Source organism: Mustela putorius, unplaced genomic scaffold (assembly GCF_011764305.1).
Source record: "Mustela putorius furo isolate JIRA1106 unplaced genomic scaffold, ASM1176430v1.1 tig00000596_pilon_pilon_pilon, whole genome shotgun sequence".
NCBI lineage: Eukaryota > Metazoa > Chordata > Mammalia > Carnivora > Mustelidae > Mustela > Mustela putorius.
Genome location: NW_025421428.1, coordinates 10,189,078 through 10,217,028, shown reverse-complemented (window position 1 = coordinate 10,217,028; position 27,951 = coordinate 10,189,078). Strand labels below are relative to the sequence as shown.

The following is a 27,951-nucleotide window of genomic DNA, read 5'->3' as shown; positions in this document are numbered from 1 at the left end:
GACACGGAGACCTCCAAAGGCTACTTTCTGTTATAGATTTATTTGATATTTGAATGGAGTCTGCAAGTTCAGACCCTCATGTAACGGATTGCTTCATGGTCATCAAAGGCTAGTGTGCATTATTTCTGAGGATTACATCTGCTGACATGACACAGAAACACAAATGGACAGACAAAGGGACATAATCATGAAGACAAGAGACGCTAAAACGTGCCTTAGTGTCCAAGTGATTGATCTAAGGCGGGGCACCCTTCTAATGCAGGGACCCCCGTGGCTTATCTAAAGTGAAGAGCTTCTTGCCACCAGGCGCCGAGAGGGCGGCGTGTGTATGCCTGGCACCTGGGACAGAAACCGGAACCCAAACCTGGGGAGCCTGCCCCTCCAAGCAGTGACCTACCCTGCCTGCCCCCAACAACCCCGCCTCCCAGGGTCTCTTCTGAAGGACCAGGAGGTGACGGGGCTGACGTTGGCAGCTGAGGCTACGGATGGCACTGGGCAAACTCCTGACACAGCAGGTGGGAAGCAGAGTCCGGGCGGGGCAGCTCCTCCTGGCTCCTTAACACTGACAGGGGACGGACGGGGAGCATGGAGCATGGAGCACCGTTCATCCGGGGATTAGCCGACCCGAGTCTCCTCCTTTCTTGGCAGCTCCAGAACATTCCCTTTGGCCAACAGCCACAGACATGAGTGCCTGCCAAGACACATGGAGGAAAAAGAAAACAAGACACCAAAAACAAAACAAAACAAAACAAAATCCCCGCCCTAGGAGAGGAGAGGAACAAACAGAACTCCTGGACCAAGGTCACACCAGACTCAAATACATCCTGTAGCCTGCAGGCCCCCGAAGGGGCGGGGGGGGGGGGTCAGGGGGGAAACAGTTCAGTGTCTTGCTGCTCTGCTCAAGAGAAGCTGCCGTCCTGCCCTGAGACCCCAACTCACTGGCCTTCACTGTTTTTTTTTTTTCAGTTGTTTTTTTTTTTTAGTTTTTTTTTCTTTTTAATACCCAAACCATCAATTTTCAAAGCTTTAAAAAAAAAAGTTCTTTTTTTTTTTTCCTTTTTTACTTAAAAAAAAAATCTAAAATTTATGAGACAAGCCCCAGGCCTGGCCTTTCCACCTGGTGGCCTGCTGTCCCCTGGGCCACACCGCCAGAACCCAGCCCAGCACCACTGGGGTGACTATCGTGGCTGGTTCTCCCTGGACCCCTCTGCTCAAGTCTGGGAGGTCCTACCGGTGGCATCACGAAAACAGGAAAAGGGAAACTGCCCACCCTTCCTTACATACTCCCGATCCGAGCTGAACTTTGTCGGGAATGTAGAAGTTACCCGGAGGGAGGGGAGGGGAAGTGCAGAAAAATAAATACCAGAGCTAAATGGACAGCCCCGGGGATCCGCCTCCCGCAGAGGCGGCCTCCAGGGGGGCGGCCCTGATTGTCCAAATACTGCGCTCGAAGACATAGGTCTCTGATCTCCCCGACAGGCGCCTGCCCTGGGGGACATGAGTCTCAGCAGGAGAGAAGGGGCCAGCCCCTTGGGTCCAGTCCTGGTCCTGGGGCCGCAGCCCGGCCAACGTCCAGCCCCAGGCTCCGGTCCTGACTGAGGCCCGGCTGGTCGTCCCTGGGTCCTGGGCCCCTGCGGACTCCGCGGCTGGTGCTCAGCCGTGTGCCGGCGCTCAGGCCTGCTCCTTGTCCGCCCTCCAGAGCCTCTCCTTCACCTCGGGGGGCAGCGTGTTGAACAAGTCCTCCTCCACCACCAGGCCGCTGCGCTTGAGCAGCGGGCACTCGCCCAGCTCCACGGGCAGGCACTCGAGCCGGTTGCCCCGCAGCTCGATCTGGGTCAGGTTGGTCAGCTCGCCCACCCGCGAGGGCAGCGACTGCAGCACGTTGTTGCCCAGGTGCAGGGCCCTCAGCTTCCGGCACTGGAAGAGTTCTGGGGGCAGCGCCTCGATCTGCAAGGGCGGGAGCAGAGAGCCAAAGTGAGGGGTGCAGCTCAGACCGGGGGCCCTGGCTGAGGCGTCTCCCCAGCCCCTCACCCCAGGCACCAGCCACTCCTCTGAAACCCATTTCAGCTCTACGGGCCCCCGGCCGCAGCACCATCTGGCCTAAAGCCCGCCTGACCTCCACCTGGTTCGGAAGTCTTAGCTCTTGTGCTCACTTCCTCCGGGAAGCCTTCCCTGACCTCCTGGGTCACCTCGGGCACTCATGGCCCCCAGTGTCACCGATCCCTCTGCAGCAAAGCTGCTTAATCACCTGTCACTCCTGGCCAGGCTCTGAGAGGGCAGGGCTGGGGCTCCCTAGTTCCCTGTCTCCCAGCGCTTGGCACCTTAAGAAGCAGGTCACGCTGGCCAGCTACTGTCAATCCTGCCCCCTCCTCCACTGCCCAGGGCTCCTTAGGAGCCAGGCTGTGGGGCCTGCTTGGTTTAAGAATGATTTATGAAAGAGAGCAGCACGCTGAAAAAAGTCACACACCCCAGGTGCTGAGAAGTGCGGGGAGCACTCTGATAGGGGTGGGGACCCCAGCCTTGTCACACCTCCCTGTCCTGGGCCTCAGTCCCCTCATGTGTCAAGTCACACCCTGATCATGAGAGCAGGGGGTCCAGTATGGATCATTATGCCCCATGCAGCTTCCTCCCCAGTGGGCTTGCCCTGAGCACTGATACTACTAGCTCATCTGCCCATCAGAAGCCCCGGTAAATACCATATCAACACTTCCTCTGCTTTCCAGGTCGGGTACCATTTCACCAAGGAGGCCCTAAAGAAGCTAACCTGCCCAGAGGTTCACAGCTGGAACAGGGGGGAGCCAAGCTGGAACCAGGTTCAACAGCTTGGGCTCGGCTATCTGTCCACACTGCCGGCAAAGCAAGGAGCAAACAGTCAGGCCCAAGTGGGCCCCTGCTGAGTCTCTGGCACATAGGAAAAGGTCCATAAATGCTGCCTTCTCCCCGGCCCTCTGTGAGGAGTCGGCTATAAACCCGGGTTCTCATTGAACCTATTTACCAGAACAGTCTCCTTCAGAAGGGCTGGGCAGAACGGATCCCACTCGATCCCGCGTGAGGATGATGGAGAGACTGTTTAATAAGCCCTGGGAGGTGGCTCTGTCACGGTCCCCATTGTCCCGCTGAGGCCTGCAGAGGCGGGGTGTCCAAGAATGCACCGCCACAAAGGTCAGGAGAGGGTGTAAGCAAGCCTTGCTTCCTCTGATTCAGAGCCCACGCCATGCTCCCATTCTTCCAAATATGGCACTCATTGGCAAGGCCCTTTCCCTCTCTGGACCTTTTAGAATGAGAGGTAGGACGGGCAATGCCTCTCGCCTTCAGTGTTCTGTGGCTGAGGGCCTTTGGGCAGACTTGGATCTTGGGTGACTTATTGTCTGAAAAGAGACCCCGACCTGGGCCTCCAAAAACAGCCATCGTTGTGCTGGTCAAGGATGGAGCCAAGGTGGCCTCCAGGTGAGCAGGGCTAAAGGTCAGGGACAAGAAGGTGAGAGGGCGTGACAGGAAGTGGGCTCTCGAAGGACAGAGAGGCCTGAGCCTCCCAGAGAGTCCACTCCCCCTCACACACACACAGGGACCCCCGACCCCTGTCTGGTGGCTCAGACAGGGGTCAGGGCAGCATGAAAGGCCTGGCCCCTTGAGTGCCACAGCTGGGGTTCACGTGCAGAGCTCCCTCCCTAAAACGCCCCTTCCCCAGCACCCCTGCCCCAGCCAGTGAGCTGCCTCCAGGTCCCCCAGAGAAAAGAGAAGGTGCCCCAGTGGCTCAGTGCCTCGCCATAGTCACCCCGTCCTTTGGACCTGTCCTTTCCCAAAGGTGTCACTCGGCTGCGGAAGGCTTGGGGTCCTGTCCTCTCCTCCCTCCCAGGGACCTTGATGGCTCCCCCCTCAGCACTAAGTAGCCCCAGATTCCCCTAGTCTTTGAAAAAAGAGACAATATTCCCAGAAGCCTCTGGGGCTGTTCCATCGCCCTCCCCCATCCCGACGAACCACGTGGGAGAAAACGCTGTCTCTCTTCAGCTGTGATCCAGCTTCTGCCCCTGTCTACCCCTGAAACCACATGGCCAGAGTCACCAACAGTCCCTCCTAATCCACTGGACCCGAATCCGTCCCTCAGCCGACCGCCCCACGTGCTGGAAGCCCACGCGCTTGAGCCAGACTCCTCTCTCCCGCCATCCTCTCCCCGCAGTGAGCTCAACAAGGACACCTCTTCCTCCAGGAGCCCTGGCAGGGACAGAGAGGACTCCCTGAGCTGCGAGCTGACCCAACATGGTCCCTTGGATGTCCCAGGGGCCCCAGACCCCCAACATGGGACATACACTCTCCTCTCGGAAAACCAGTGGTGACCCCTCCTGCATCCTGTTTCAACGACCCATCTTCCCAGGCAGCCAAGTGAGAAACCCCTAGTCCCTCAGACCTCTCCCTGTCTCCCTCGTCCAATCCAGCCCTATCCTGCGGATTCTCCCACCAAAATCTCTCCACCCAGGGCAGCCTCTGTCAGTCAAGGCCTCACCCCCTACCCTGCCCACCAATGGCACCACCAGGGTTCTCTGCCAGCTCGACTTCTCCGTCGTGCCCTTCAAACCCAACGCCTCTCACTGCAGCAAGAACAATCTCTCCCAATTATCAGTCAACTCGTTTCTTCATCTACTTGGAGAATTTGGTGAACATTTGCTCTGTGTCAGGCACTGAATGAAAGAGCCAAGATCCACGTCACCAGACAAGGGCAACAAAGATCGCATGGAAACAAGAGGGAAGAACAGGACGCCTTCCGGCCCTGACCTCAGGGGAAAGTCCAAATTCCAGGGGCTGCTAGATCACCGATCCCCCACCCCCCACCCCCCGCCCCGCACTGTCAGGACCTACTGGACTCTCCCTTTCCCCTTCATCTGGCTAACTTCCCCTCGTCCTCGGGGCCACGGGAGATGTCCCTTCCTCCAGGACGTCTGCCTGCCCTAAATCTGGGCTGACACCACCCCTGTGTTTGACCAGGAGCCTCGAGATGGGCAGCCGGGGGCTTTATTTGTCCCTGGGTCACCTTCCTCTACCCTACGAATGCTCGAAAAACATCTGCCAAATCAATGAAAGAATGAATAAATGAATCTGAAGACCACGAGCATCTTTCACGCCTATTCATTGAGTTTAAACCTGGGGAAAGAGCGGCTGAGGCCCGAGCTGGGTCCTGCCTCCCCTCCTGGTCTACCTGAAGCCCCAGGTAGCTCACAAGGGAGGAGAGGGGCTCCAATTTAAAAGGATGGGCCTGACAAGCACCAGCCCAAGTGAACTTTTCCCCTACTAAGGCCTCTGGCATTCCAGGAGCGGGGACAGGATGTGATTAAGCAGTGAGCAGGGGATCTCCTTCCTCGGGACAGCGTGCCTGTCTCTAGCTCCTTTCCTGAGGGGTGACCTCAGCCGAAAGGCCTGATGTGACCTCAAGGTCCTGCTAGGGGTGAGGAGCCAGGGGTAGGGGACAGAACTGCGAGCCAGGCTGGATGCCTGATGGGTCCTCCACCTGGAAGGGGGGCCCAGCAAGCCCTGGGGGGGCCACACAGAGCCAGTGCAGGGCCCGTGGGCCACCAGGACATAGGAGGCAGGTTACAAAGGGTCCTGAGGTGCCTTAGTCGGGCCCAACTCCAGGGGCAATCCGGCCCCCACAGTATGCTCTGGGAAGCCCTTAAAGAAGGGGCTGGGATCTGTCTGGTGCTCCCCACATGTGGCTTCCCTCCAGGAGTCCAATTTTTCTGATCCACAGTCTGTCCCAGGCCCTGGGGGCAGATGCTCCCACGTGAAGCAATCTGGGATCTGACCTCGGTCCTTGGACACTAAGTCAGAATCTGGGGGAGGAAGAGAGAGTTTGTGACTCTTTCTCGGATACATGGACAAGTCAGGGTGGTTAGCAGTAAGGGAGGCTTAGGGAAGAGGGGAGGGAGGCCCAGACCCTCCAATCTGAGGGACACTGGAGGAAGTGCGTCCTTTCCTGGGGCCGGGTGGGTGGGGATTTCAGGTCCCACCTGCCCCTGCGCTTGAGGCTGCTGGAGAGAGGTGCTGCCCAGAGCACAGTGCCCACACAGCGTGGGCTGCTCGGTGCCCCTGGCTGCGAGGGAAGGAGGCGCAGAGGCGGTATCGGAACCAGGTCTCCACAGTCCCCACCCCGGGCTTTGGAATCCCACCACCACTTGCCTCACCATGTCCCACCCTGAAAGTAGAAAACCGGAACAGATCACTCTTCACACAGATCCCCAGGACGGGTGGGCAGGGGGTGATCCCTCCATGGCTGCGGCTTTATTAGCCCCACAGGGGCCAGACCACAAAGCCACAGGAGCACCCAGCCCTCAACCCCACCCGCCTGCCTCTGAGAAGGGGCCCGTGGGTGTGGGGGCTTCCCTGGCCAGGCAAGGGGCTGGAACACACGGTTTCCTGGGCGTCTCCAGGGCGTGGCCTCCCATACGGCTGGCCTGAAATGGTTTGCACAATTTCCTCTCCAGAAAGGCGGGTGGTGACAAGCAGAGGGAGAAGGGTGTGTCGGTGGGGGGGTGGCGAGAGCTGCAGAGACCACCCGGCTCCGCCTCAGTGAGCACCAGGCACCCACGGTTCCTGTGCCCCACGGGCCCAGGGCGGCCCCTCAGCTCCCGATGTGGTCTAGAACAGGCTCCAGGCTAAGCCTCACCTCCCACAACCCAACCCTTGGATCTCTTGTCCCTGCACATCCCTGCCTACGAGAAATCTGCCCCAGGTCACCTCGGCAGGGACAGACCACCATCCCTCCCAGCAAAAGGATTCTGCAACATCCTGTGGCAGAGACAGCCCCCTGGCAGCCCAGTGATCCCGAGTCAGGAGATCCAGGGGAGGAGTAGGGGATGGCCCTGGAATCTGACAACCAGCCCCTCCCAGGTGGTTCTGGGAACCACAGGTGAGGACCTGCCCCAGCTAGGAGCATCTGACCATCCCGACCAGTCGGAGATGCCCAGCTTCGGGAGCAAACCCCTCCCCACCACACGCCCCCACCAGCCCGGGGCGCTGCAGCCGGTGGGCCCGCACTCACCCGGTTGGCCGTGACGGCCAGGTTCTGGAGGTTCTGCAGGAGGCCGATGTCAGCGGGGAGGAAGGTCAGGTTGTTGTGGCTGAGGTCCAGGTAGCGCAGCTTGCGGCAGTAGAAGAGCTGGGTGGGGATCTTCTCGATCTTGTTGCGGTTCAGGTAGAGGCGCTCGAGGTTGGTGAGGTTGCCTATCTGGATGGGGATGTAGGCGATGTGGTTGTACCAGAGCTTAAGGCAGGTGAGGCGGTGCAGGTGCTGGAAGCTGATGATCTCCTCGATGGTCTTGAGGTTGTTGTCCTTGAGGTCGATCTCCTGCAGGTTGTGGAGGCTGAAGATGGAGTGCGGGATCCGCTCCAGGTCGCAGCGGATCAGCTCGAGCTCGGTCAGGTTGACCATCTTCTTGAGGCTGTTGAGCACGATGAGCTTGGTGCCCTCGTTGCTGACGGACAGCTTCTGCAGGTGCGCGCCCACGTCGGTGACCACCTGCGGCAGTTTGCTCAGGTTGCTCTTGAGCCGCAGCACCTTCAGGCGCTTGAGCTCGCGCAGCCCGTCGATGACGATGTAGCGGTTGTTCTCGGCGCTGAGGTTGCCCGTCAGGTGCAGCTCCTCCAGGGTCTTCAGGCTGTAGATCCACAGCGGGATCTCCTTGATGTCCGTGAACTTGATGTGCAGGGCCCGCAGGTTCTCGCGCAGGAAGGCCAGGGCCGGCGCCTCGATCTTGGCCGCCGTGTGGTACAGCCAGAGCTCCTGGAGCCCCGTGAGCTGCGCGATGCTAGGCGGGATGGTCACGTCCGGGATCAGCTCCAGCTTCAGCACCTCCAGCTCCACCAGGTCGAACACGGTGTCGGGGATGCCGCTGAGCATGAACAGGTGCAGCTCCAGCTTGTCCTGCGCGTTCTTGGTGAGCCGCTGGCGCAGCTTCTCCAGAGTCCACTCGTTGTTGAGGTTCAGCTGGCGCAGCTTGTTCTCGCTCACCTCCGACAGGAAGACGGCGAAGCGCTTCGAGTAGAGCGGGTCGTACTGATCGATGAGGTGCAGCATGAAGGCGAAGTCGTTCTTGACGTCAGGGATGTCGCTGTAGCTGCTCTCCTCACGGATGGACTCGAACGAGTACTTCTTGAGGGAGCGCCGCAGCATCCACCCGAGCGTGTACATGCAGACGAGGCCGTAGAAGATGACCAGGCTGATGTAGAAGGACGCCAGGATCTTGAAGAGCGTGGCCAGGGGGTGGGCGCAGCGGTAGGTGCGGTAGCCCGTCAGGCTCTCGAGGTCCACGGTGCAGTCCACGTCGAACTTGATGTTGTGCACGTAGTAGACGGTGTAGCAGATGATGAGGACGAACTTGATCACCTTGATGATGGTCTGCCGCATGTACAGGCGGTACACGATGTCCCCCTCCTCCACATGGGTACGGAACTTCTTCACCTTCTCGAAGAGCGCCTTGGCCTGCTCCCCCTCCTTCTTGTCCAGCACGCCTGTCTCCGAGCGGTCCACGATGCCCTGTTCGATCCGGGACTTGGTCCGCTGCAGCATGGGCACGGTGGCCTCCACGTCCTCACTGACCGTCGACGACTTCTTGTCCATGGAGCCGTTCATCTTGCTGAAGGCCGGCTTCGGGTCGCTCTCTTCCACCACCGTCTCGGACAGGGCCCGCGTGGTCCAGGGCGAGTCGAAGCACTTGAGCAGGATGGACACGAAGTGCTCCAGCTTCGAGCTGGTGCGCGGGAACTTGAACCAGAAATTGCTGCAGGCCAGGAAGATGAGCGTGTGCAGAAGCACCAGGTAGGGGAAGTACTTGGCGAACCAGTGCAGGCGGTTCTCGTAGCAGACAGCGTCCACGTAGTTGTACTGGTGCCGGTCCAGGTCGTACCTGATGCCCGTGGGGCCCGTGCCGGGGGTCGGCAGCACGGTGGCGTTGGGGTAGCTGGGCTCCGGGCCCGGGGCTGCCCAGCCCCGGAATGAGTCATTGCAGGAGTCCTTGGTGACCCACTTACAAGGCAGGCAGATCATCTTGTCCTGGGTGACCTGGAGCGTGCCCCCAAAGACCGCAATCATCAGCATGACGATGGAGATGTAGTCGGTGAACACGTCCCACCACGGCTTCAGGATCCGGTATGCTGGCTGCGTGTCCGCAAAATAGCGGAGCTCTGTCACTGGAATCATGGTTCAATCTGAAAAGGACCCATAGGAGGGGGTTAACCAGGGTGGCCCGGCCGTCTGGGACCCTGGAGTTGACACACCCACTGTCCAAAATTTCACCTGGTGTCTAGCTGGGAGACGTCACAGCCTTGCCACTCACATGGGGGCGCACTGATCGGCCTCTCTCTAGAAGCCATCTGGTCACCAGATAGCTGGGAAACCACCACCAGAGAAGGCAGGCCGCTTCCCCATTTAACAGACATGAAGATTGAGCACTGACGCAGGAGCTGTGCCGACAGATTGCTAATGTGGCCTCCCCAGGGTTCTAGCGGGAGCCATCGGGAATTCCTGTCCAGACTCCATCCTATTAATGATCAGACTGACCAGAGGGGCTTGTTGAAATCTCTCAGTTCGCTTGGAACCCGGTGCCATGACGCTGCCCCAGTGACCGGAAGAGGTTCCCTCTAAGTGTTGGAAATCTAAACGTACAAGAGGGGACTTGATGTGAACTCACTTTTGTAAAACAAATGGGGATGTTTAAAAAACTCTGCAAGGGTTCATGTAATTATGTCCATATAGGATCTGAGGGGAGAGACACAGACACACAGACACACACACACAGGCACACTCACACATGCGCATGCATGATAGGGGGTGGGGCCAAGCAGAGAAAGGACAAGAAAACAAGACTGGTCTCCGCCCCACACTAGATGACGTCACATGTATGATTATTACCTCGGCTCTGTGCATCTACATGTATATAAGGAACTAAGCTCAGGGAAGTAAAGTCACCTGCCCAACATCATTGTACTGCTCCTGGCAGAGGTAAGACCAAGCCCAGGGCTGTCCCTCCACCTCCCCACCTGGGTCTTCATTGCTTCACAGGCCCCCTGTCCACCTGCCTATGCCAAGAGCACCAAGAGATCACGCCCCAGAGTCCAGCTTCCCTGTCCCCTGGGATTCCTAGAACTCAGGTCACGACTGGGCCAGCAGACACCACCACCCGCCCTGGGCCACCAGCTCCAGCCCAGAGGTCAGCCTTCCCAGGGAGGCCAGGACTCCCAGGCCAGGGTGAACGGCCACCCCACAGGAAGGCCCCGGCCGCTAATGACCGGCTGGCTCCTCGTCCCACCCACACTCCTGGGAAGGGGGCACTCCAGGGGCGGCCCGCTGAGTCATACAGCTGGCCTTCAGCTGAAAGACACTTGGACACTTGTCCCTCCCTTCCCAGTTCCCCAAGTCCACATCCAAGCAGGCACCCAAAGGCTGGGGACAGGAGAGGAGGAGGGGCCAAGGCAGAAGGCCTGAGGGCATGTAACAGCCTGCCCCTGGAGTGTCCAGAAAGAGACTACCCACCCCGGCAGGACGCCAGACGCTGGGGGCGGTGCAGGTTATGACCAGGCAGGATGTGGCTGCCGCCTCCCCGTTAGGGAGAATGGGTGTGCCAGCCTCCCAGCGAGGATACCCAGCCTCCCCGTGAGGAGTTGCCTCTGGGCCCCTGCTGTCCCGGGGCTTTCCTTGAATATGTCACCTCTTGACTTCCAAGGTAGACACTGTTCACTGCTCCGTTTAAGGTGAGGGAACGGGAGGCTGAGAGCGAGAGGAAACCGCCCCATCAGTTCCCTTCTGGCATGTCTGGCTCTTCCCCTCCTCCAGCCCTAAACACCTGGTCTCAAGCACATCCTGAACTGGCCACCAGCCCTTGGCTCAGCCCTCCGGGGACAATAGAAGTGACCAAGGTGTGTTCCACGCCTCAGGGACCTCTCGGTGAGCTGTGGGCAGCAGTGGGAGAGGCAGGGGAGTGTCCACACTGAACCTGCGAGCCTGCAACAGGGCAAGGGGCCGTCGTGGCTACAGCCACCTCCCGCGGAGAAAGGCTTCCTGGAGGGTCAGGGGAGCAGAGCCAGGGGCCCTGGCTTGGAAAGCAGAGCCGGGGGTCCAGTGCAGGACCAGCCTCGTGGGGGTGGGGGGTGGGGGTGGCCTGTTCAGAGGGTGGGGTCACCCTCTCGCTCTGCCGTGCTTCCGTCGCTCCTTGGCCACCAACTCACTGTGGAATTCCGGACAAGTCGCAGTACTCCGCTCCCCTCCCCCGGCACCCCACAGGGTTTTGGGAGAACGCCGGAAAGAAGATTCAGGAGCCAAACCCCAGGCCTTAGTCCCCAGGGATGCCAGGGAAGGGGCTCCTGCTCCAAGACCAGGCCCCCAAGAAGAAACAGCTAGGAGGCTGGGCAGCCTGCTCTCCAGCAGCCCTTGCTGAGGGCGTGGGGGAAGTCGAGGCCAACAAGGCTGACTGGGATCTGCCGGCCTTGACCTTGCTGCAGGGCCTGGGGAGGCCCTGGCTGGCTCCTGCCCTCAGGTTCTGCACAGACACCTCCAGCGCCGCTGAGAAGCGCCCCTGGAATGTCACACTCGGCTGTGCTTAGCGCAGACTGGGGCAGGTGGGCCAAGGTGCCCACCGTCATGCTCCTCTGGGGCAGAAGTCCTTGGAACAAAGCGGACGCTCAGCAAAATCAGCCCATCTCAAGAGAGGGCCACGAGGGTGTCAGGGCAGGGCAGGGTCTGGGTGTGGTGTGGAGGAGCGCAGCAGTGAGTTTCAGGGGGATGTGGGCAGGGCTATGCATCCGGCAGGCAGGAAGCCGAGGCAGGGGCTTCTGGCTCTACCAGCTCCACCCAGCCCAGAGGGCCCTGGGGAAGGAAATAGATCCCCTAGGCAGGGATCTCCCTGCAGGGACCGGCCCCAGGAGCCAGTGACTCAAGGGCACTAAACACCCAATGGGAGGGGTGGGATTGCGGGTGGGGCAGCTGCCATTCCCAGACTGAAGACTCCCCGCCAAGTCTAGGACATGCACACTGCTCTGGCACCTTTTTTTTTTTTTTTTTTTAAGTCAGCTCTACACCCAACCTGCTGAATTCACAATCCTGAGATCGAAAGTGGTGCTCTACCGACAAAGCCAGCCAGGCACCCCCACCCATTTTTTTCTCAAGATTGTTTTATTCTGAAATATATACATAGGATAAAATTTATCCCTTTAACCTTTTTTTAGGTCTATGATTTAGTGTCGCTGAATACACTTCCACGGTGCAGCCGTTGCCACCACGGGTCTCCCGAACGCTTCCACCTGGCTGAACTAAAATCCTGTCCCCAACTAAACTCTAGCTCCACAGTTCTTAAGACAGTTCTTAAGACAGAGTCTTAAGCAGGCTCCACGCCTGGTGCGGAGCCAGATGCAGGACTTGATCTCATGACCCTGAAATCAGGACCTGAGCCGAAATCAAGAGGCAGATGCTTAACCCACTAAGCCACCCAGGCACCCCTCTACTTTCTGTCTCTATAAAGTTGACTGGCCTGGGTACTTCATAGAGGCAGAATCGTAACAGTGTTTGTCTCGTGATGTCTGGCTTATCTTGGGTAATAGAACGCCCTCAACATTCATCCATGTTTTGGCATGGACGTCGGAATTCCCTTTCTCTTCTTTTTTAAAAAAATATTTTATTTACTTATTTGACAGAGAGATAGAGAGAACACAAGTAAGCAGACTGGCAGGCAGAGGGAGAAGGAGAAGCAGGCTCTCCGTTGAGCAAGGAGCCTGATGTGGGGCTCGATCCCAGGACCCTGGAATCATGACCTGAGCCGAAGGCAGCTGCTTAACCAACTGAGCCACCCTGGCGTCCCTTCCCTTTCTTTTCAAGGCTGAAATATTCTCTATAACCATTTTACAGACAGGGAAAAACTGAGGCTCAGAGAGAAAAGCCATGTCCCCAACTTCACACCACCTGTAAGTGACAGAAGCCACCTTCAAAGACAGATCCACAGGGGAGCCCGGGCATGTAGGGCCTCCAGGGGGCCACAGTGGTAGGACAGCTCCCACATGGCAGCTGGTCCGGTCGGGAGAGTACCACAGGGAAATGGGGCAGATCCAAGAAGTGGGGATTTTCCTTCCCAGTTACAGAAAAAACCCTTTCCAGGCCACTTCAGGCAGCTAGTGTGTTCATCCCCTCCCTGTACTGAGCCCTCCCTAAACGGTATGGCGTCCTAGCAGGGGTGTGGAACAGCTTCCCTCCCAGGGCCTGTTTCCCTGCCCTGAAGGGAGCAGAGACTCTGTTGTGGATGTGACCACATTTTGTAAAAGGTGGTCAAGGTACACAGAGGCATGTGATCCCAGACCTGGGCCCATCGTGGACGCCTCCCTTCCAACTGCATCCCGCCCTGAGGTCTGCCCGCGAGACTTGGTTCCAGAGCCGCTGATGCCAGCAGACACCCCCTTGTCCTGGTCACTCCTGCCTCTCACTGGCATGGAGGGAATGACGTGTCCAGGAGTCAGGACTCCTTCCCTAGAAGGTGGCACACTGGTCTCCCTGTCCATAAACTGGGGGGTGGGAACAGATGCCCCACCAAGTTCTCAGGACTATAAGAAGTCACAGAAATGAGTATTTCCAAACTGCCTGTGTGTGGCCCCCGGGTCAGGAGGAGAGCAAGCGCCGAGCTACGTGGTGTGAGCTTAGTGCTAGAGGGACAGCAGGGCCAGCTGGGGCTCTGGCCTGGATAGTGGAGTGACCCTGGGCAGGTGTCTTCATGTCTCTGAGCCTTAGCAACCCCTGATTTGAGGAAGGGGGCTGAATCACATGCGGGCCTGACCCCCCAGACCAACCCTAACTTCAACAGACAGTCAGGGGTCATTGAAAAGTGCCCAGAACAGGAGCAGAAAGGAAGGAAACAGAAGAAGGAGAGCCCTACCCGCAGGCCTCGCAGACACCAGGCAGAGACGCGGGTAGGCGGGGCCTGGCCCGAGAAGGGCAGTGAGCACCTCCTGCCACTAGAACACAATGTGGCCTTTTCAATGGACCAGGGAGCTCTGTCTGTAAGGCTACTGAGGAAACAAGTGAGATCTACAAATATAAATAAATACAGTCCCATAAGCCCTTGACCAAAGTCCCTGCACTGTGGGGAGGACTGCCCTCTCAGAGTGGGAATAAGAAACAGAATGAAAGGATGGGGCGCCCGGGTGGCTCAGTGGGTGAAAACCTCTGCCTTCAGCTCAGGTCGTGATCCCAGGGTTCTGGGATTGAGCCTCGCATTGCATAGGGCTCTCTGCTCAGCAGGGAGCCTGCTTCCCCCCGCCCCCCGCCTGCCTCTCTGCCTATTTGTGAACTCTGTCAAATAAATAAATAAAATCTTTTAAAAAAAAGGAAATAGGGGGGGCGCCTGGGTGGCTCAGCGGGTTAAGCCTCTGCCTTCGGCTCGGGTCATGGTCCCAGAGTCCTGGGATCGAGCCCCGCATCGGGCTCTCTGCTAAGCAGGGAGCCTGCTTTCCCCTCTCTCTCTGCCTGCCTTTCTGCCTACTTGTGATCTCTGTCTGTTAAATAAAAAAAAAAAAAAAAAAAAAAAAGGAAATAGAATGAAAGGAAACTGTAATTTTTTTTAATCAGTGTGCATTATCTTTGTGATTGAAACAAGAGCAGAGTTCCAAAGAAACAGCTGAAAGCAAGAAAGAAAAAAAGAAAGGAAGAAAGAGGGCGCCTGGGCAGCTCAGCCGGTGAAGCCTCTGCCTTCGGCTCAGGCCATGATCTCAGGGTCCTGGGATCGAGCCCCGCACTGGGCTCCTTGCTCAGCAGGGAGTCTGCTTCTCCCTTTCCCACCTCCTTTGCTTGTGATCTCTCTCTCTCTCTCAAAGTTCTCTTTCTCTCTCAAATAAATAAATAAGATCTTGGAAGGAAGGAAGGCAGAGAGAGGGAGAAAGAAAGAAAAAAGAGGAAGGAAGGAGAAGAGAGAGAGGCTGGCCCTCAAGGATGGTGATCAGGTGTTCTTTTAAAGCCCTGAGAGGGCAGTTCAGAGAGGACAATGGGGAATTGGGTCAGATCAGGTCAGGTCTCTGCCATAAGAGGAGGGGGGTGTGGAAAGGATCCTGAAGAGAGGACAAAGACGAACAAGTTAAACTCAGGTGGCTGAGAAAAGACAAAAAGGCAATTTGCCTTGCTGTCCTCTGAGTTCTGGTCCGGCTACTTCTCCTTCTTCCAGAACAGAGGCCTCACTCTGAGCCAGAGACTGGGCCCTCCTAGAAGTCGGGGATCAACATCACCACTGAGATGGGAGACCTCTGGCTGCACGCAGGAAAAGCTCAGGAGGCAGTGGCCAAGAGGCCACCGAGAGGGACTGGGGAGGGTAGGAGTCCCGCAGGGCAGCGGCCACTCCCGATTCATCTGGGTCCCTTAGGTAGAGCCCAGAATACGGTGGAGAGATCTGCTGAATTGGGCAGAGCCCGGGAAGGAGGCAGTGGGAGGGAGGCGGCCATTGTCTGGGACAGATTCTAGCACAAGAATCAGTTACGGGAATGTTCATCACGGCGTTATTCATGCCCTAGGAAAACTGGAAACCACCCAGATGCCCATTATGAGCTGACTGGTTAAATACTTATTAAATGATCAGACGATAGAAAACTATGAAATAATGAAAACACGTTAGAGCAAGACACCTGATGGTGAGAGGAAAACTGTCTGGAGTATGTTAATGCCGACGTAGGTAACAGGGGAGCCTGGGTGGCTCAGTCAGTTGAGTATCTGACTCTTGATTTCGGTTCAGGTCATGATCTCCGAGTGGTGAGATCGAGCCCCATGTTGGGCTCTGCAGTCAGCACTGAATCTGCTTGAGATTCTCTGTCTCTCTCTTCCTGTCCCTCCCTCTGCTCATGCGTTCTCTCTCTCTCTCACAAATAAAATCTTAAAAAAAAAAAAAAAAGAATACCTACAACAATTTGGAAGAACAAGGTGGGAGAACACTTTCTACAAAGCTACAGGCATTCAGCCAGTGTGGTGCTGACGAAGGGATAGATGGACGGACCACAGGAACAGAAGAGCAAGCCTAAAAACAGACCCCGAAATGTCGGGAAACTGATTTGACAGTGTTGGCTTTGTGGATCGGGGTTAAGAGCGGGCATCCAGGAACGGATCCGGCTCTCAGCTACTCGTGTGCAAAAGGCATAGCCTCATCCACTTCCTTATATGAAAATGAATTCCAATGAACTGAAGACCTAAGCCAAAACCTGAAAATGTTTAAAGAAAGAGCTAAAAGATCAACTTAGGACGGGAAAGGATTTCCCATCACAAAGAGGCATCCTTCATCCTTATAGGAGAAGGCTGATATCTTGGTCACATTAAGTTAAAACGTATGCACACTGAAGAACGTAATAAGTAAAAAGAACCCACAGACTTGTTAGAGATCTTTGCAATGTGCATAACTTCAAAGGATTACTATCACGGATAAATACAGAACTCCTACAAACCCAAGAAAGAGACAATCCGATAGAAAGAAACGGCAAAATACAGAAATAGGGCATCTGGGCAGCTCAGTCAGTTGAGCATCTGACTCTTGATTTCGGCTCAGGTCATGATCTCTGGGGCGTGAGATCCGGCCTGGAGTTGGGCTCCGCACTCAGCAGGGAATCTGCTTGAGGTTCTCTCCCTCCCTCCCCCTACCCCCCACAACCTACCGTGAGTTCATGCACACACACGTGTGCACGTGCACGCTCTCTCTCTCTAAAGTAAATAAATCTTGAAAAAAAATGAATAGACAACTCATAAGAAAAAATGCAAATGGCAATTAATATATGAAATTAATTCCTAACCTCGTTACTAATCAGGGAATGCAATCAGAGGCCATTTCACTACCCTGTGACTGGCAAAAATGCTGAATTCCCCCCTGAGATTAGGAAGCACACATCCTACAATGTAGCCACTTCTCTCCTAGTTCGAGATCTCAGAGAATCAGGGAACCGCTTTACACACACATGGAGCCATGGACAAAAATGCTCACTGAGGTGTTGTTCCGAATGGCCGCAAGTCAGCAGCCACCTATCCATCAACAGGAGGAAGGATAAATCATCATCCTCATACACTGGAATGCTAAAGCAGCGAATTAATAATCTATACCTGCACGTACCAACAAGAACAGACCTCAAAAACAAACCTCAGCCAAAAAACACGCTACAGACTAATTCCTTACGGGTTACACAAGAGTTTCTATACCGTATGTACCCTAGTACATCTATAGAAGCGTGCACAGAGAGGCCCCGGATCAAGATAATGATTTCAGGGGCACCTGGGTGGCTTGGTCGTTAGGCGTCTGCCTTGATCTCAGGGCCCTGGGATTGAGCCCCACATCAGCTCCCTGCTCGGCGGGAAGCCTGATTCTTCTTCTCCCCCTCCCCCTGCTTGTGTTCTTTCTCTCTCTCTGTCCAATAAATAAATAAAATCTTTAAAAAAAAAAAAAGATAATAATTTCATCCAGAGAGGGAAGAGAAAGGGATTGGGGAAGATGCTTCACTTGTGTCCCAAATATTTTGAGAAAGAGAGACTATATCTGAAGCAATTCATGAAAAACATGAAGGTCTGACAAAGCTGAGTCCTGGATATGATATTTGCTCTGGTTTCAACCTTTTCTGTGTACTTAGACTACTTCATACAAAATTTACCAAAATAATCACCTGTTTCTACCCCTCCTGGCAGGCCTCCTCTCTGGTCCTCGCACCTGCCAGGCTCAGCGGGAGGCAGCGGGTCTGGACCCATTCAGTGCCAGGGCAGCAAATTCAGCTCCTCCTTCCAACCAGCCTGCTGCTGACCAGAGCGGCAGCACCTGTGGTCTCCGACGATCCTGACCCTGCAGAAGGCAGTCCCACCCCTGCCTGGTGCTGCCCTGCCCCTAGGGAGCTGCCCAAGTCGGGAGGAGGCAGCCAGACCCTTTCCACAGAGATCACAGCACAGGTGGGGAGACGCTGGGCTGGATCCCTCTGGCGAGGCTGGAGGATTCCTGCCCCGGGGAGGTAGGAGGGAGGTCAGAGATGCAACCGGGGGAGTCCCTATCTTTCCCTTGATGACAGGCAGATCTCAGGGAGTGCAAAGAGCATAAGCTTTGGAGCTGCAGAAGACACAGGTTCAAAGCCAGCTCTCGTCTGAAATCCTTCCAAGACCCCAGGACCAATTACTAGCCCCAGGCTCCGTTTTCACAACTTTAAAATAAGAATAGTGCTCCCTGTCTCATCTCTCTGGATACAGGGACCCAAAATATGTCCAAAGGGATATTACACACAAAAAAAGATGCTATCCAGTAGAGGAAAACATAGATTCCGTGAAAGAAGCCAGTCGCAAAGGACAAATCCTGCAGGAATCCACTCATATGAGGTAAGCAGGCAAATTCATAAACACCGAAAGTAGCAGGGTACGGCCAGCGGCTGGGGGAGGGGAGGGTGCGGAGCGAGTGTTTACTGGTAGGGCGTTTCCGGTTTGCAAGATGAACACAAATTCTGGAGATCGGTGGTGGCTGCCCCTGGACATGACGGTGTTAATGCTGCTGAAGGGACACTTAAAAATGGTGAGGACGGTAATTTTCCAGTTACGTGCATCTGACCGCAATTTAATGAAGTTAGGAAAAGAGAAGCATGATCTCATTCTTCTTCGAAAAAAAATTCTATCAGTAACTTATGGCTGTACGCATAGAAAAATCTGGAAAGCTATACATAGAATTGTATATCGTTAAGTCCGCGGGTGGGCAAGATTGGGGAGGGTTGTCTATACGACACACTCTCTTCTATCATTTAAAACTGGAGCTTTTAGGAGTAGGAAAAATATCTGGGGAGAAGAGACCTTCCTCACTGTGTGGTTTCAGAGACTGTAAAAGTTGACAAGAAGTACCTGCCTTCTACCGTGTTAGGAGAAGGTGAACCCGCCCAGCCCGCCCCACCCAGGTGACAGACACGCCACAGGGCACCGTCCTCCCTGTAGAGAAGGAGAGCCCAGGCTGGGTAAGCTCAGACCCTGGGAACAAAAGACCCTTGCAGTCAGTTTCCTTGACTGCAAAATGGGAATATTGCCGAACCGACCTCAGGGGCTTACTGTGACTACTTCAGTGACATAATGTATCCTGCCTGTCGCCCAGAGGAAGGTGCGCTCTGGTCACAGCTCACCTGCCATCGCAGAAAACCCTCCTGGAGCTCAGTGGGGGAAGACACCCAGGTCGGGGCTGAGCCACAAGGACAGGCACAGGAGCCCTCCAGGACCTGCTCCATCACACAGGCCACATTCAAGAGCCTTGCCAGGCTCAGGGCCCCAGGAAAGGATGGAGGTTGAGAGCTGGGGATTTGCTTTCAGACCGCCCCTTAGGGACCCCTCGACATTGTTGATTTCCCTTGAACGCTTCTTCCAGACGGGGAAGAGAGTCAGAGACATGCCCTGCAGCCCACTCCGGCCCAGAGGCAGACCACCCAAGCATGCCCTAGCCCCTGTGTCAGCCTGCAGGCCTTCGGCTTTCACACTCGAGCCAGGGCCAGCGGGCTGGGCTGTGGGGAAACAGGGCACAGAAAGCCTTTTGTTCAAGACCAAACAGAGATGCTGGGCAAGCTTCCCGGGCAAGAGGGGAGGCAGGAGGCCGGCGCTGCTCCTCATACCACACTTGGGAAGGCCGTCTGTCCCTCCGCCGCGCTCCCAGGGAAGGGGGAAGGGCCATTCCCCAGAGGCCTGAGGAAGACAGTGGGTCAGCGGCCCTGTTCCGGAAGGGCTCCGGGCCTGTGAATCTCCTCCTCGGTCAGCCCCCCTGGGCCTCCTCTGGTCCCAGAGCCAGGAGTGGGAGGAAAGGTCTCCCCTCGTCATCAGTTGCGCACAGCCCCCACCCACTCGGGAGCGGGGCACTGCCCTCTAGGCCCCCACACCCACTTGGGGTGAGTCAGCCACGGGCTGGGGGCACTGCCTGGCTTGGCACTCAGCCCGCAGAGAAAGGCACACCCTCACTTCCCGGGAAAGGAAGAGGGGACACCGTCAGGGCAGGAGGCGGAAGGCACAAGTTGTTTCCAAACTGCTCTCACATTTGGGCTGCGCCTCCCAGGCAGGTGTGTCCTCCTGCGATCCTGCCAGGCTGCGGCCTACCTTTCGGGGCGAAGAGTAACCAGTGAGGGACACCCACCGGGGGCTCCCAAGCCAAGCCCACGGAGCAGCAGGCCAGCTGGAGGCCCGAGCTGCCCCCTCACCCCACCAGGCTGGCTTTGGAGCCCCCAGCTACGGAGACGGGTGACGTGCCAACACTGTGCCCACTGCTTCCTGGCCATAGCTCCCTGTCACTTCACTTGCGGGTGACCTTGGGAAAGTCACCAACTTTCCCTCCCAGGGCTCTGGTTTCCTCATCTGTAAAATGGTTCATGACTTTATAGCGAGGACTGAATGACAGAGTCCGTGGAAAGCTCTGGCCCAGCGCCCGCCGCATATTTAAGACTGCGGTGTTAGCTGCCCTCACTGTCCTGCCAGGTTTCACCGGTGCCTTTACTGAGGAGAGATTAAATGACCCGCCCAAGGCCACAGAGCCAGGAGGTGGTGGGACAGAGCCCCACGGGGCTGACTTTCTATGATACCAATCTGCCTCAAAGGCAAGCAGGCCTCCTGAGCCCTCCCTGAGCATCCAGAACTCCAGAAATGCTTCCTAGAACAAGACCCCCTTTTCCTGAGGAACCAAGCGGTCTGCAGGGAACCCCAGTGGAACACACGCAGATGCCTCTGGTGTCTCAGGGATAGCTCGAAGGAAACTCTAGAAGGGAGCCCCACTCTGCCAGGTCTGGGCCCATGGGGACAGAGGGGCCTCAGTCAGCTACGAGCACCAGCACCGCATGCCAGGACTGGCTACGGAATGGCGGGCTAGAGCACCCACGGGAGGCTGCAGACACATCTGTGAGACCCCAGGGGACCGGGACCGAGGCCAACCTGTTGCCTGTGGCCCAGCTCTCCGGGCTGGAGGGGGGCTGCCCCCCAGAGATGGAGAAGCAGGGGGCGGAGAGAGGGGGGGAAAGGCAGGATCCCTGCGTGCCCAGGCGCTGCTCAGCACACCTGTCCACAGCCGACCCCGTCAGAGGGCGTGAGTTTGGCCGCGGCGCCTCTGAGGGCGTCTGGGAATTCTAGAGCCACTTTCCCTTCGGAGAAACATCGCTCCCGGCAGGCTGTACGGCAGCAGTCCATTTAATTTTGAGGTTTTTGGCCCTCAAGAGACAGTTAAACTTAGAACTTGCTACGAGATGCAGTAGGAACGCACTGGGAAAGACAGCAAGGGATGTTGTGGCTGGGAGTAAAAGCCATTCTGGAAACCTCAGTCCCACACATCCTTGAAGAGGGATGGTGAACCCCCCTGCACATACTGGGGAGTCACTAGAACCCCCGGTCCTGAGGGGAGCTTGGCCCTGCTTCTACACCAAGGACTGATCAGAGGCCGGGACCAGGGCTGAATGCGTCGCCCTGCTTGGCATCTGTAGCCCGCCAGCTTCATGCCCGCCTGGCAGTGTCCTCAAAAGGCAGATTCCTGCCCCCGATCCCATCCCCAGGTCCGACTCTGCAGGTGTTTGCTGAGGGGGCAGGGCAGTCCCGGGGAACCCAGCACTGAAAGCAAGCCCCTGGGCAGCTCGGAAGTGCCCCGGAGCCTGAGAACCTGGAGAAGAAAACCGGAAGGTAGGGTACAAAGAGCCCAGGCTGCCAAGGCAAACATCCGGGTTCAAGTCCCAGCTTTGCCACCCATGCAAGAGCCCTCGTCCCTCCAAGCCTTGGCCTTGAACCTGCAAAAGTGGTGGAACCACATCACAGGGGAGGGGCTGCTATGTGTATGCGGTGACCTGGCACACTGCCCGCCCGGTGCTCAGACCTCGGCCTCGGAGGACGACCGGGGGCACGAAGGCCCTGCTACTAGGAGGAGGGAGGAGGCGGAGAGGCCAGCTCCTGGGGTCAGAAGTGTCTCCAACAAGAAGAAAAAGAGACTGTAGGGAAGAACAGGAAGAAACACAGGTGAGGAAGACAGGCCAGTGAGCCTGACGAGCCCACCAGGGTCGGACCCTGCCAGACCACAAAGCAGGCGGCCAGCCCTGAAACCCCTCCTGTCCCTACAGAGTGTCTTTAGACCCAGGTCACAGGGCAGCCCTCTCCTCACCTGCCCACCCTCCAGATTACAACCCAAAAGGAGGAGCACCTGGGTGGCTCAGTCGGCGAAGCTTCTGCCTTCAGCTCAGGTCATGATCCCGGGGTCCTGGGATCGAGCCCCATGTTAGGCTCCCTGCTTATCTAGGAATCAGCTTCTCCCTCTCTCTCAGCCTCTCCCTCCTCCTGCTCATGCTCTCACTGTCTCTCTCAATGAATAAATTAAAAAACAAAACAAAACAAACAACCTAACCTGAAAGGAGAGGGGTGCACCTGGCTGGCTTAGTTGGTGGTGTGACGCCTGATCTTGGGGTTGTGAGTCCGAGACCCATGCTGGGTGTAGGGATTACTTAAAAATGATATCTTAAGGAGTGCCTGGGTGGCTCAGTAGTTGAGCATCTGCCTTTGGCTCAGGTCACGATCTCAGGGTCCTGGGATCGAGCCCCGCAGGGAGCCCGCTTCTCCCTCTCCCACTACCCCTGCCTCATGTTCCCTCTCCCACTCTCTCTCTCTGTCAAATAAATAAAATCTTTAAAGAAAAACACAAAAATCCAAAACCTGAAAAGAGCCCTCTGAAGGGACCGAGGCGTCCCCAGGGCACTGCCGGGGGTAAATGAGCCCAGGCCACACTCAGACAACACGGCAACTCGTGCGTGTCCCTCCCAACCCCCAACCTGGCCACTGCCCCAGGCGACAGCAGAGACTGAAACCTCCCAGGCCTGCCCATGCTGTTGTCTCCACACTGTCCCTGGCACAGAGGAGGAATTCTGATCTCAGATAAGTAGGACCTGCTGCTTCCTGCTCATCCCTCGCCAGAGAGACCTCGGCTCAGGCCTCCCCTCTCCTCTCCAGGAGGCAGAGTTCCTTAAAACCAACAGGAAACTCCAGCAGGGCAGGGCTGGGGTTTGCTGACCTTGTCCCAATAAACAGGAGAGTCAACAAAATCACACACCAGGCGTTTCCTAACCCCCCCCTGTGCTGCTGCTGTAAATGCCCTCACGCGTGGCTCTGAAGCCCAGGGTGGCAAAGAGGGGAGCAGCAGGGCCGTGCGGACGGGACTCACACGGATGGGACTCACACGCAGATCCCCCCTTGCCTGGGAAAGAGGTCCTGGTGGGGGGTCGGGGGGGCGGAATGAAATGGAGGCAAACTGCGAAGCAACAGCCCTACGGACACTTGGCGCGGGAAAGGTGAGCGAACGGTAATAGCACACGTGGAACCGCACGCTCCTCCCCGTCCGTATCTCTGGAGATGGGGATCACGGGAGACTTTCGCTTTCCATGACATCGAAATCAAAACATTATAAAAACATAACAGCAAACGCGCAACTAGGTTGGTAATTACCCCCGCCCCCAAAGATTCTTATTTCTCTTAAAATCCACGCTAGGGAGGGCCAGGTCTTCCTTAACCAAAACCCGAGGGGACAGGTGGCTGCAGGGAGGTCTCAGGTGTGCGACACAGGACTCTGACCTGATTCTGGGATCTGGCTCCAGCCCCACATCCCTCCTTCCTTCCTGAACTCTTGGGCAAGCGGCTTCCCCCCCACCCCGAACCTCAGTTTCCACAACTGTAAACAAGGGACAAAGGCCACTGCCTACACGTCCTCAAATGGCCAGAGAAAATCACCGATAATGGTGGTTTTATAAATTATAAAATGGGCCACCCAATGCCGCTCAGCTTACGGAACGGTCCCGGGACATACTCTGCTAAGTGCCATCCCTCTATCAACACACTGAATCTTGAAAATACCCTACGGCGAGGTAAGGTGCTAAAATTATGGCTGCTTTACAGCTCAGGAAACTGAAGCTCAGAGAGGCAGGGTGACTGGCCCCCCATCACTCACTGAACACTTGACAGAGAAGATTCAAACCCATGTCTGACCACGAAGTCTGGGTCTTTAACCAAGGCACTCTCCTGCCTCTGGGAACTGGTTTCCAAAGTGCAGGCCCAGGAACCCTGGTCCCCAAAGGGGTCCACATGATCAAATAAGTGTGGGGACACACAGTGCGCTGGCTCCCTCTCTGAGGAGGTCAAGCTCACTCCACGCAGTCAAGGCTAAGTCCTGCAGCGGGGACAACCTGTTACCCAGGGTTATCAAACCACCACGACCGCAGAAGCTGGTGTTCCATGGAACACACTTCGGGAGACGTGGTCACAAGACGGTCTGGTTAACAGCCTAGACTGACAAGATCTGCGCCGAGAGAGAAAAGAACTGAGGTTCACAACGAGACCTAACAAGGGCATCTCAAGTCCAGCAGCCGCATCTTCCCCCGCCAGCCACTGAGCGGGGAGAAGGAAGAAGAAGCGTGCTGTCTCCTGCCGCCTTTGCCCTGGATGCCCTGGGTGTACGGTAAGGGCAAAGGACCGCAGAGATGGAGAGCGCGCCCTTTGCCCTCTAAGCTGGGGAAGACACCTGACTCGGGGCTGGCCTGGAGGGAGAGGGGCCCCATCCTTACCCCGTGGACGACTCTGCTATCTGCGTGCTGGCTGCCGGTGCTGGGGCTGGCCCACGTCTGTCTGGGCAGGGTCTTGGCATTCCTCTCGCTCCATGGAAGCAGCCTCCCTACGAGAAGTAAGAGCTTCCGTCAGCGTTCCCTGCTGGGCTGCCAACGCTCTCTGAGCGCTTGCTCGGTGCCAGGCCCACAGCTGGGCACCCGGGGTGACAAGAGGGAACCAGACAGGCTGCTGGGAGATGCCAAGTTACGGTTACAGTTGGCTTTGGGGAGCCCAGGGCTCTGCTGGGGGCACCGGGCAGCGAGGAGAACGTGGAGGAAGCCCTAGACCGAGACCGGGGAGTGCGGGGGGCGCTCCCTGGACAAGGTGTTGCCCGAACTGACTTTTGAGGAAGAGCAGAAGCGGGAGAAAGAACATCCCAGGCAGAAGCAACAGCACATCTAGACAGCGCGGAGTGGTTCAGTCTGAGTAGATCTCGGACCGGAGGAGAAAGGTGGCAAGACAGGAGCCATGGTGGGGGGGGGGGCTGAATTCAGGCCAAGGCACAGCCTCAGCCCGGACAGATGAGTTCAACTCAAACACAAATTCCAGCCGGCACCTATGAGTCAGGGCGCATTTAGTGAGCACCTACTACACCCCAGGCACTGCTCAGAACCATTCACAAAACTGAAAAGGATAAGTCAGCAGGGTAAGGAGGGAAGTTATGATCAGACCACAGTAGGGGTTGGTGGGCGGGGAGTGTCTAAACGTAGCCAGGATGGCGGCTCAGCCACCAGGAAAGGCCAAAGGATAAGCAGGAGTTGAGAGGAAGGAGGGAGTGCAGGTGGGGAGTGCACCGGCGGACACAGAGAACTGAATGGCTCTGGGAGGGACTGTGGAGCCTTTTAACCATGGGTACCAGTGAGCACTTCACGCACCCACTCCATGCCAGGCATCATGCGGGGAGGAAAGAAGCAGAAGACAGTCCTCAGCCTGGAGGAGAGATAGGTCATGTTAACCAGCAAACCCACACAGGGTGACGGCAACCAGCAGAAAAGTACCTAGAGTTGTAAAGGCACAGAGGCCTCTGAGCCAGACTCTACCCCCACCCTGTGCTCCTCAAGGATAGGGTCCCCGCTGAGGCTGGACAACCCAGTCACCTGACCATGGCACAGCCTGAACCAGAACTCAGGCCTTGGGACTCCCGGTCACTGATTGTTCTAGTCCTCCCTCTTCCGGGAAATACACGCTGACCACCGCCAACATATTCACCCAGAGCTAATGCCTCCTTCCTCTGTAATATTTCTATTATTATGCTGGCCACTGTGGCAGTGCTTTCCTGCCTGCCTCTCCTCCCAGACCGCAGCTCAGGAGGCCAGGAACTGTGTTCTCTAGCATCATTCTTGGTCCGGGCCAGGTACTTACTAAAGAATGGCTAAATGGATGAATGAACGAATGAATGATTGAATGACTGAAGGATCCAGGATGGAGAGACGGTGTGCTGGGCTCTAGGACCCTACACCCATCCCATGAGGTCTTAGACCATCAACCTGTGCCTCAGTGTCCTCATGTGAAAATCTGGGATCGCCTCCACTCTCAGGAGAGGGAGTCAGGAACCCGGGTGATCTCTTCCCTCCAGCTCCTGCAGATGAGGTCCGGCCCACGCCAGGCAACAACCCAAGTCCCAGCCACTTCCCCAAGTTCTGACCCAACGGGGAAATCCTCAGGAGTCCCCTCTGTCCAGAAAGGCCACTTGAAGTTTGCAAAGAAAACTGCTTCCTAGTGGGTGTGCCCACAGAATGGAGTACAAAAACATAGCATTGAGTTGGGGGGGGGTCACAAACATTTCTTGGGCCCCTGCTCTGTATCCTGGAAGGCAGAGAGACATGAGACCAGACCCCAAAGCACCTCTAAGACTGGGAAGGCAGAGGCCCACCATTCATGCCCCAGCATCTCTCCAGTCCTCCAGCACAAGCCATCTGTCCTTGCCTCCCCTCACAAGCCAGAGGAAGACTTGACCTTCATGAAGGCAATGCCAGTGTGACTGAACCACGGGCACTGCCCAGCCCTCTGAACGAACGAACTCCCACTCCCCCATCCGCTCTGCAGGAAATATGACCAGCAACAGACCACCTCCTCCTCCTCCTGCCCACAGTCTGTCTGTCTGCTGGTCTGTCTGCTCAAAGAGGTTAAAGAAACTCCTAATGGAAAAGATGGGTGAGGCCCATGGGGACCTTTCAGCTCCACCAAATCCCTCCTCCACAATTTAGGCCCAAATTCCCTTTCCCTCACAAGCTCTCGCTCTCCTCACCCTCACACCTCATCCTCCAAAGGCTTCCTGGGACAGAGCCGGGGAAGAAGCATCAGAAGAGCGTGCTCAGCCCCACCCTTCCAGTCAAGTCCTAATCAGAAGAGTGTCGGACACCCCCCAACCATCTCTCCTCCTTCCCAAAAAAGGCAGTCCGTAGTTGCATCAGCTGAGCACCAGCCCAGTCTTGGTTCACTCCAGTCCAGACCAAGGGGAAAAAGCAGTCAACAAAAGAAGCAGAATCATCGTGAACCCCAAACACCCTGGCTACGCTTCTTCAGCCTGGGAACCAACTTTGCTGGATCTCCAGTCCGGACCTCATCGGATCGGGCTCTCGGGCCCATACAGATGCACAGAACATGGGCAGGGCCTCAGACCCTGAACCGGTTCCCCCCGCGAACCCCCGGGGCTGACGAGCCCCAAGATCTTAGCTAGGGATCCGGCCCCCAAGTCAGGGCACGGTTCCCGCCGGATCAAGAGGAGGGAGGGGTCCGAGGGAAGTGGAGGGGGCCAGGAGCCCAGGAGAAGAGAACAGGGGAAACCTTTGAAAACGGAAAAAAAAAAAAAAAAAAAGCTGCCAAGGAAAGGTTTCAAGGTGGAACCTCTACGAAGTGGGGAGGGTGTGCGTGTAGGAGTTAGGCTCTGGGGGAACCCAAGGGATGACAAGGGGACCTGGGGGAGCCCAGGCGGAAACTCCCGGTATGTAGAGCGCAGGGAGGCACTGGGGTGCCTGGGAGGGGGCTCGCGCGCCGCGGCGCCGGGGAGAGGGTGGGGCCCCGAAGACCCGGAGTACTGGGGAGCCAGGAGGTAGGCCGAACTGAGCTGCCGCGGGAGGCCCCCAGGGAGCCAGCCGCGGCGGGCAGAGCCCCAGCTGCCCGAAGCGCCCGGAGCCCGGCAGCTGGCCGGGGGCGTGCAGGAGTGGGTTTCGAGAAGTGACAGCTCGTGCCCCTTTCCCCGCCCCACCCACTCACCTGGTCCCGCCCGGTCCGGCCGCCCAGTAGGCAGCCCCGCGCCCCCGCCGCTCCGTCCCGCCGCCGGCCGCTGCGCCCCTCCGGCGCCTCCTTTTGTTTGTCCCTCACTGCACCACTCAGCCTCCTCCGCCCCGGAAGTGACGTCACCA

At 56.9% G+C, this 27,951-nt stretch overlaps 1 protein-coding gene and 1 long non-coding RNA gene across 4 annotated transcripts; one reads left to right on the top strand and one right to left on the bottom strand.

Annotated features, from left to right (window-relative positions):
* Window positions 1–21: 21 nt before the first annotated feature.
* LRRC8A (leucine rich repeat containing 8 VRAC subunit A) lies at window positions 22–27,948 on the bottom strand. Of its 2 annotated transcripts, XM_004757153.3 has the most exons (4): window positions 27,803–27,948; window positions 24,547–24,653; window positions 7,031–9,195; window positions 22–1,947 (listed from the first exon to the last, which is right to left on the bottom strand). In XM_004757153.3, exons 3-4 carry the CDS (start codon window positions 9,185–9,187, stop codon window positions 1,672–1,674), a joined length of 2,433 nt encoding a protein of 810 aa, XP_004757210.1. In that variant the 5' UTR covers window positions 9,188–9,195; window positions 24,547–24,653; window positions 27,803–27,948; the 3' UTR covers window positions 22–1,671. The 2 variants fall into 2 exon arrangements, with proteins under 2 accessions (XP_004757210.1, XP_012914104.1); XM_013058650.2 differs by lacking the exon at window positions 24,547–24,653 and having other exon boundaries at window positions 27,803–27,934.
* On the top strand, window positions 9,946–18,905 carry LOC101694505. 2 transcript variants are annotated; one of them, XR_006607446.1, is made up of 5 exons: window positions 9,946–9,988; window positions 10,820–10,930; window positions 17,663–17,917; window positions 18,209–18,334; window positions 18,444–18,905. It is a non-coding gene; the product is annotated as an uncharacterized LOC101694505 (long non-coding RNA). The 2 variants fall into 2 exon arrangements; XR_006607445.1 differs by having other exon boundaries at window positions 9,951–10,930.
* Window positions 27,949–27,951: the final 3 nt, after the last annotated feature.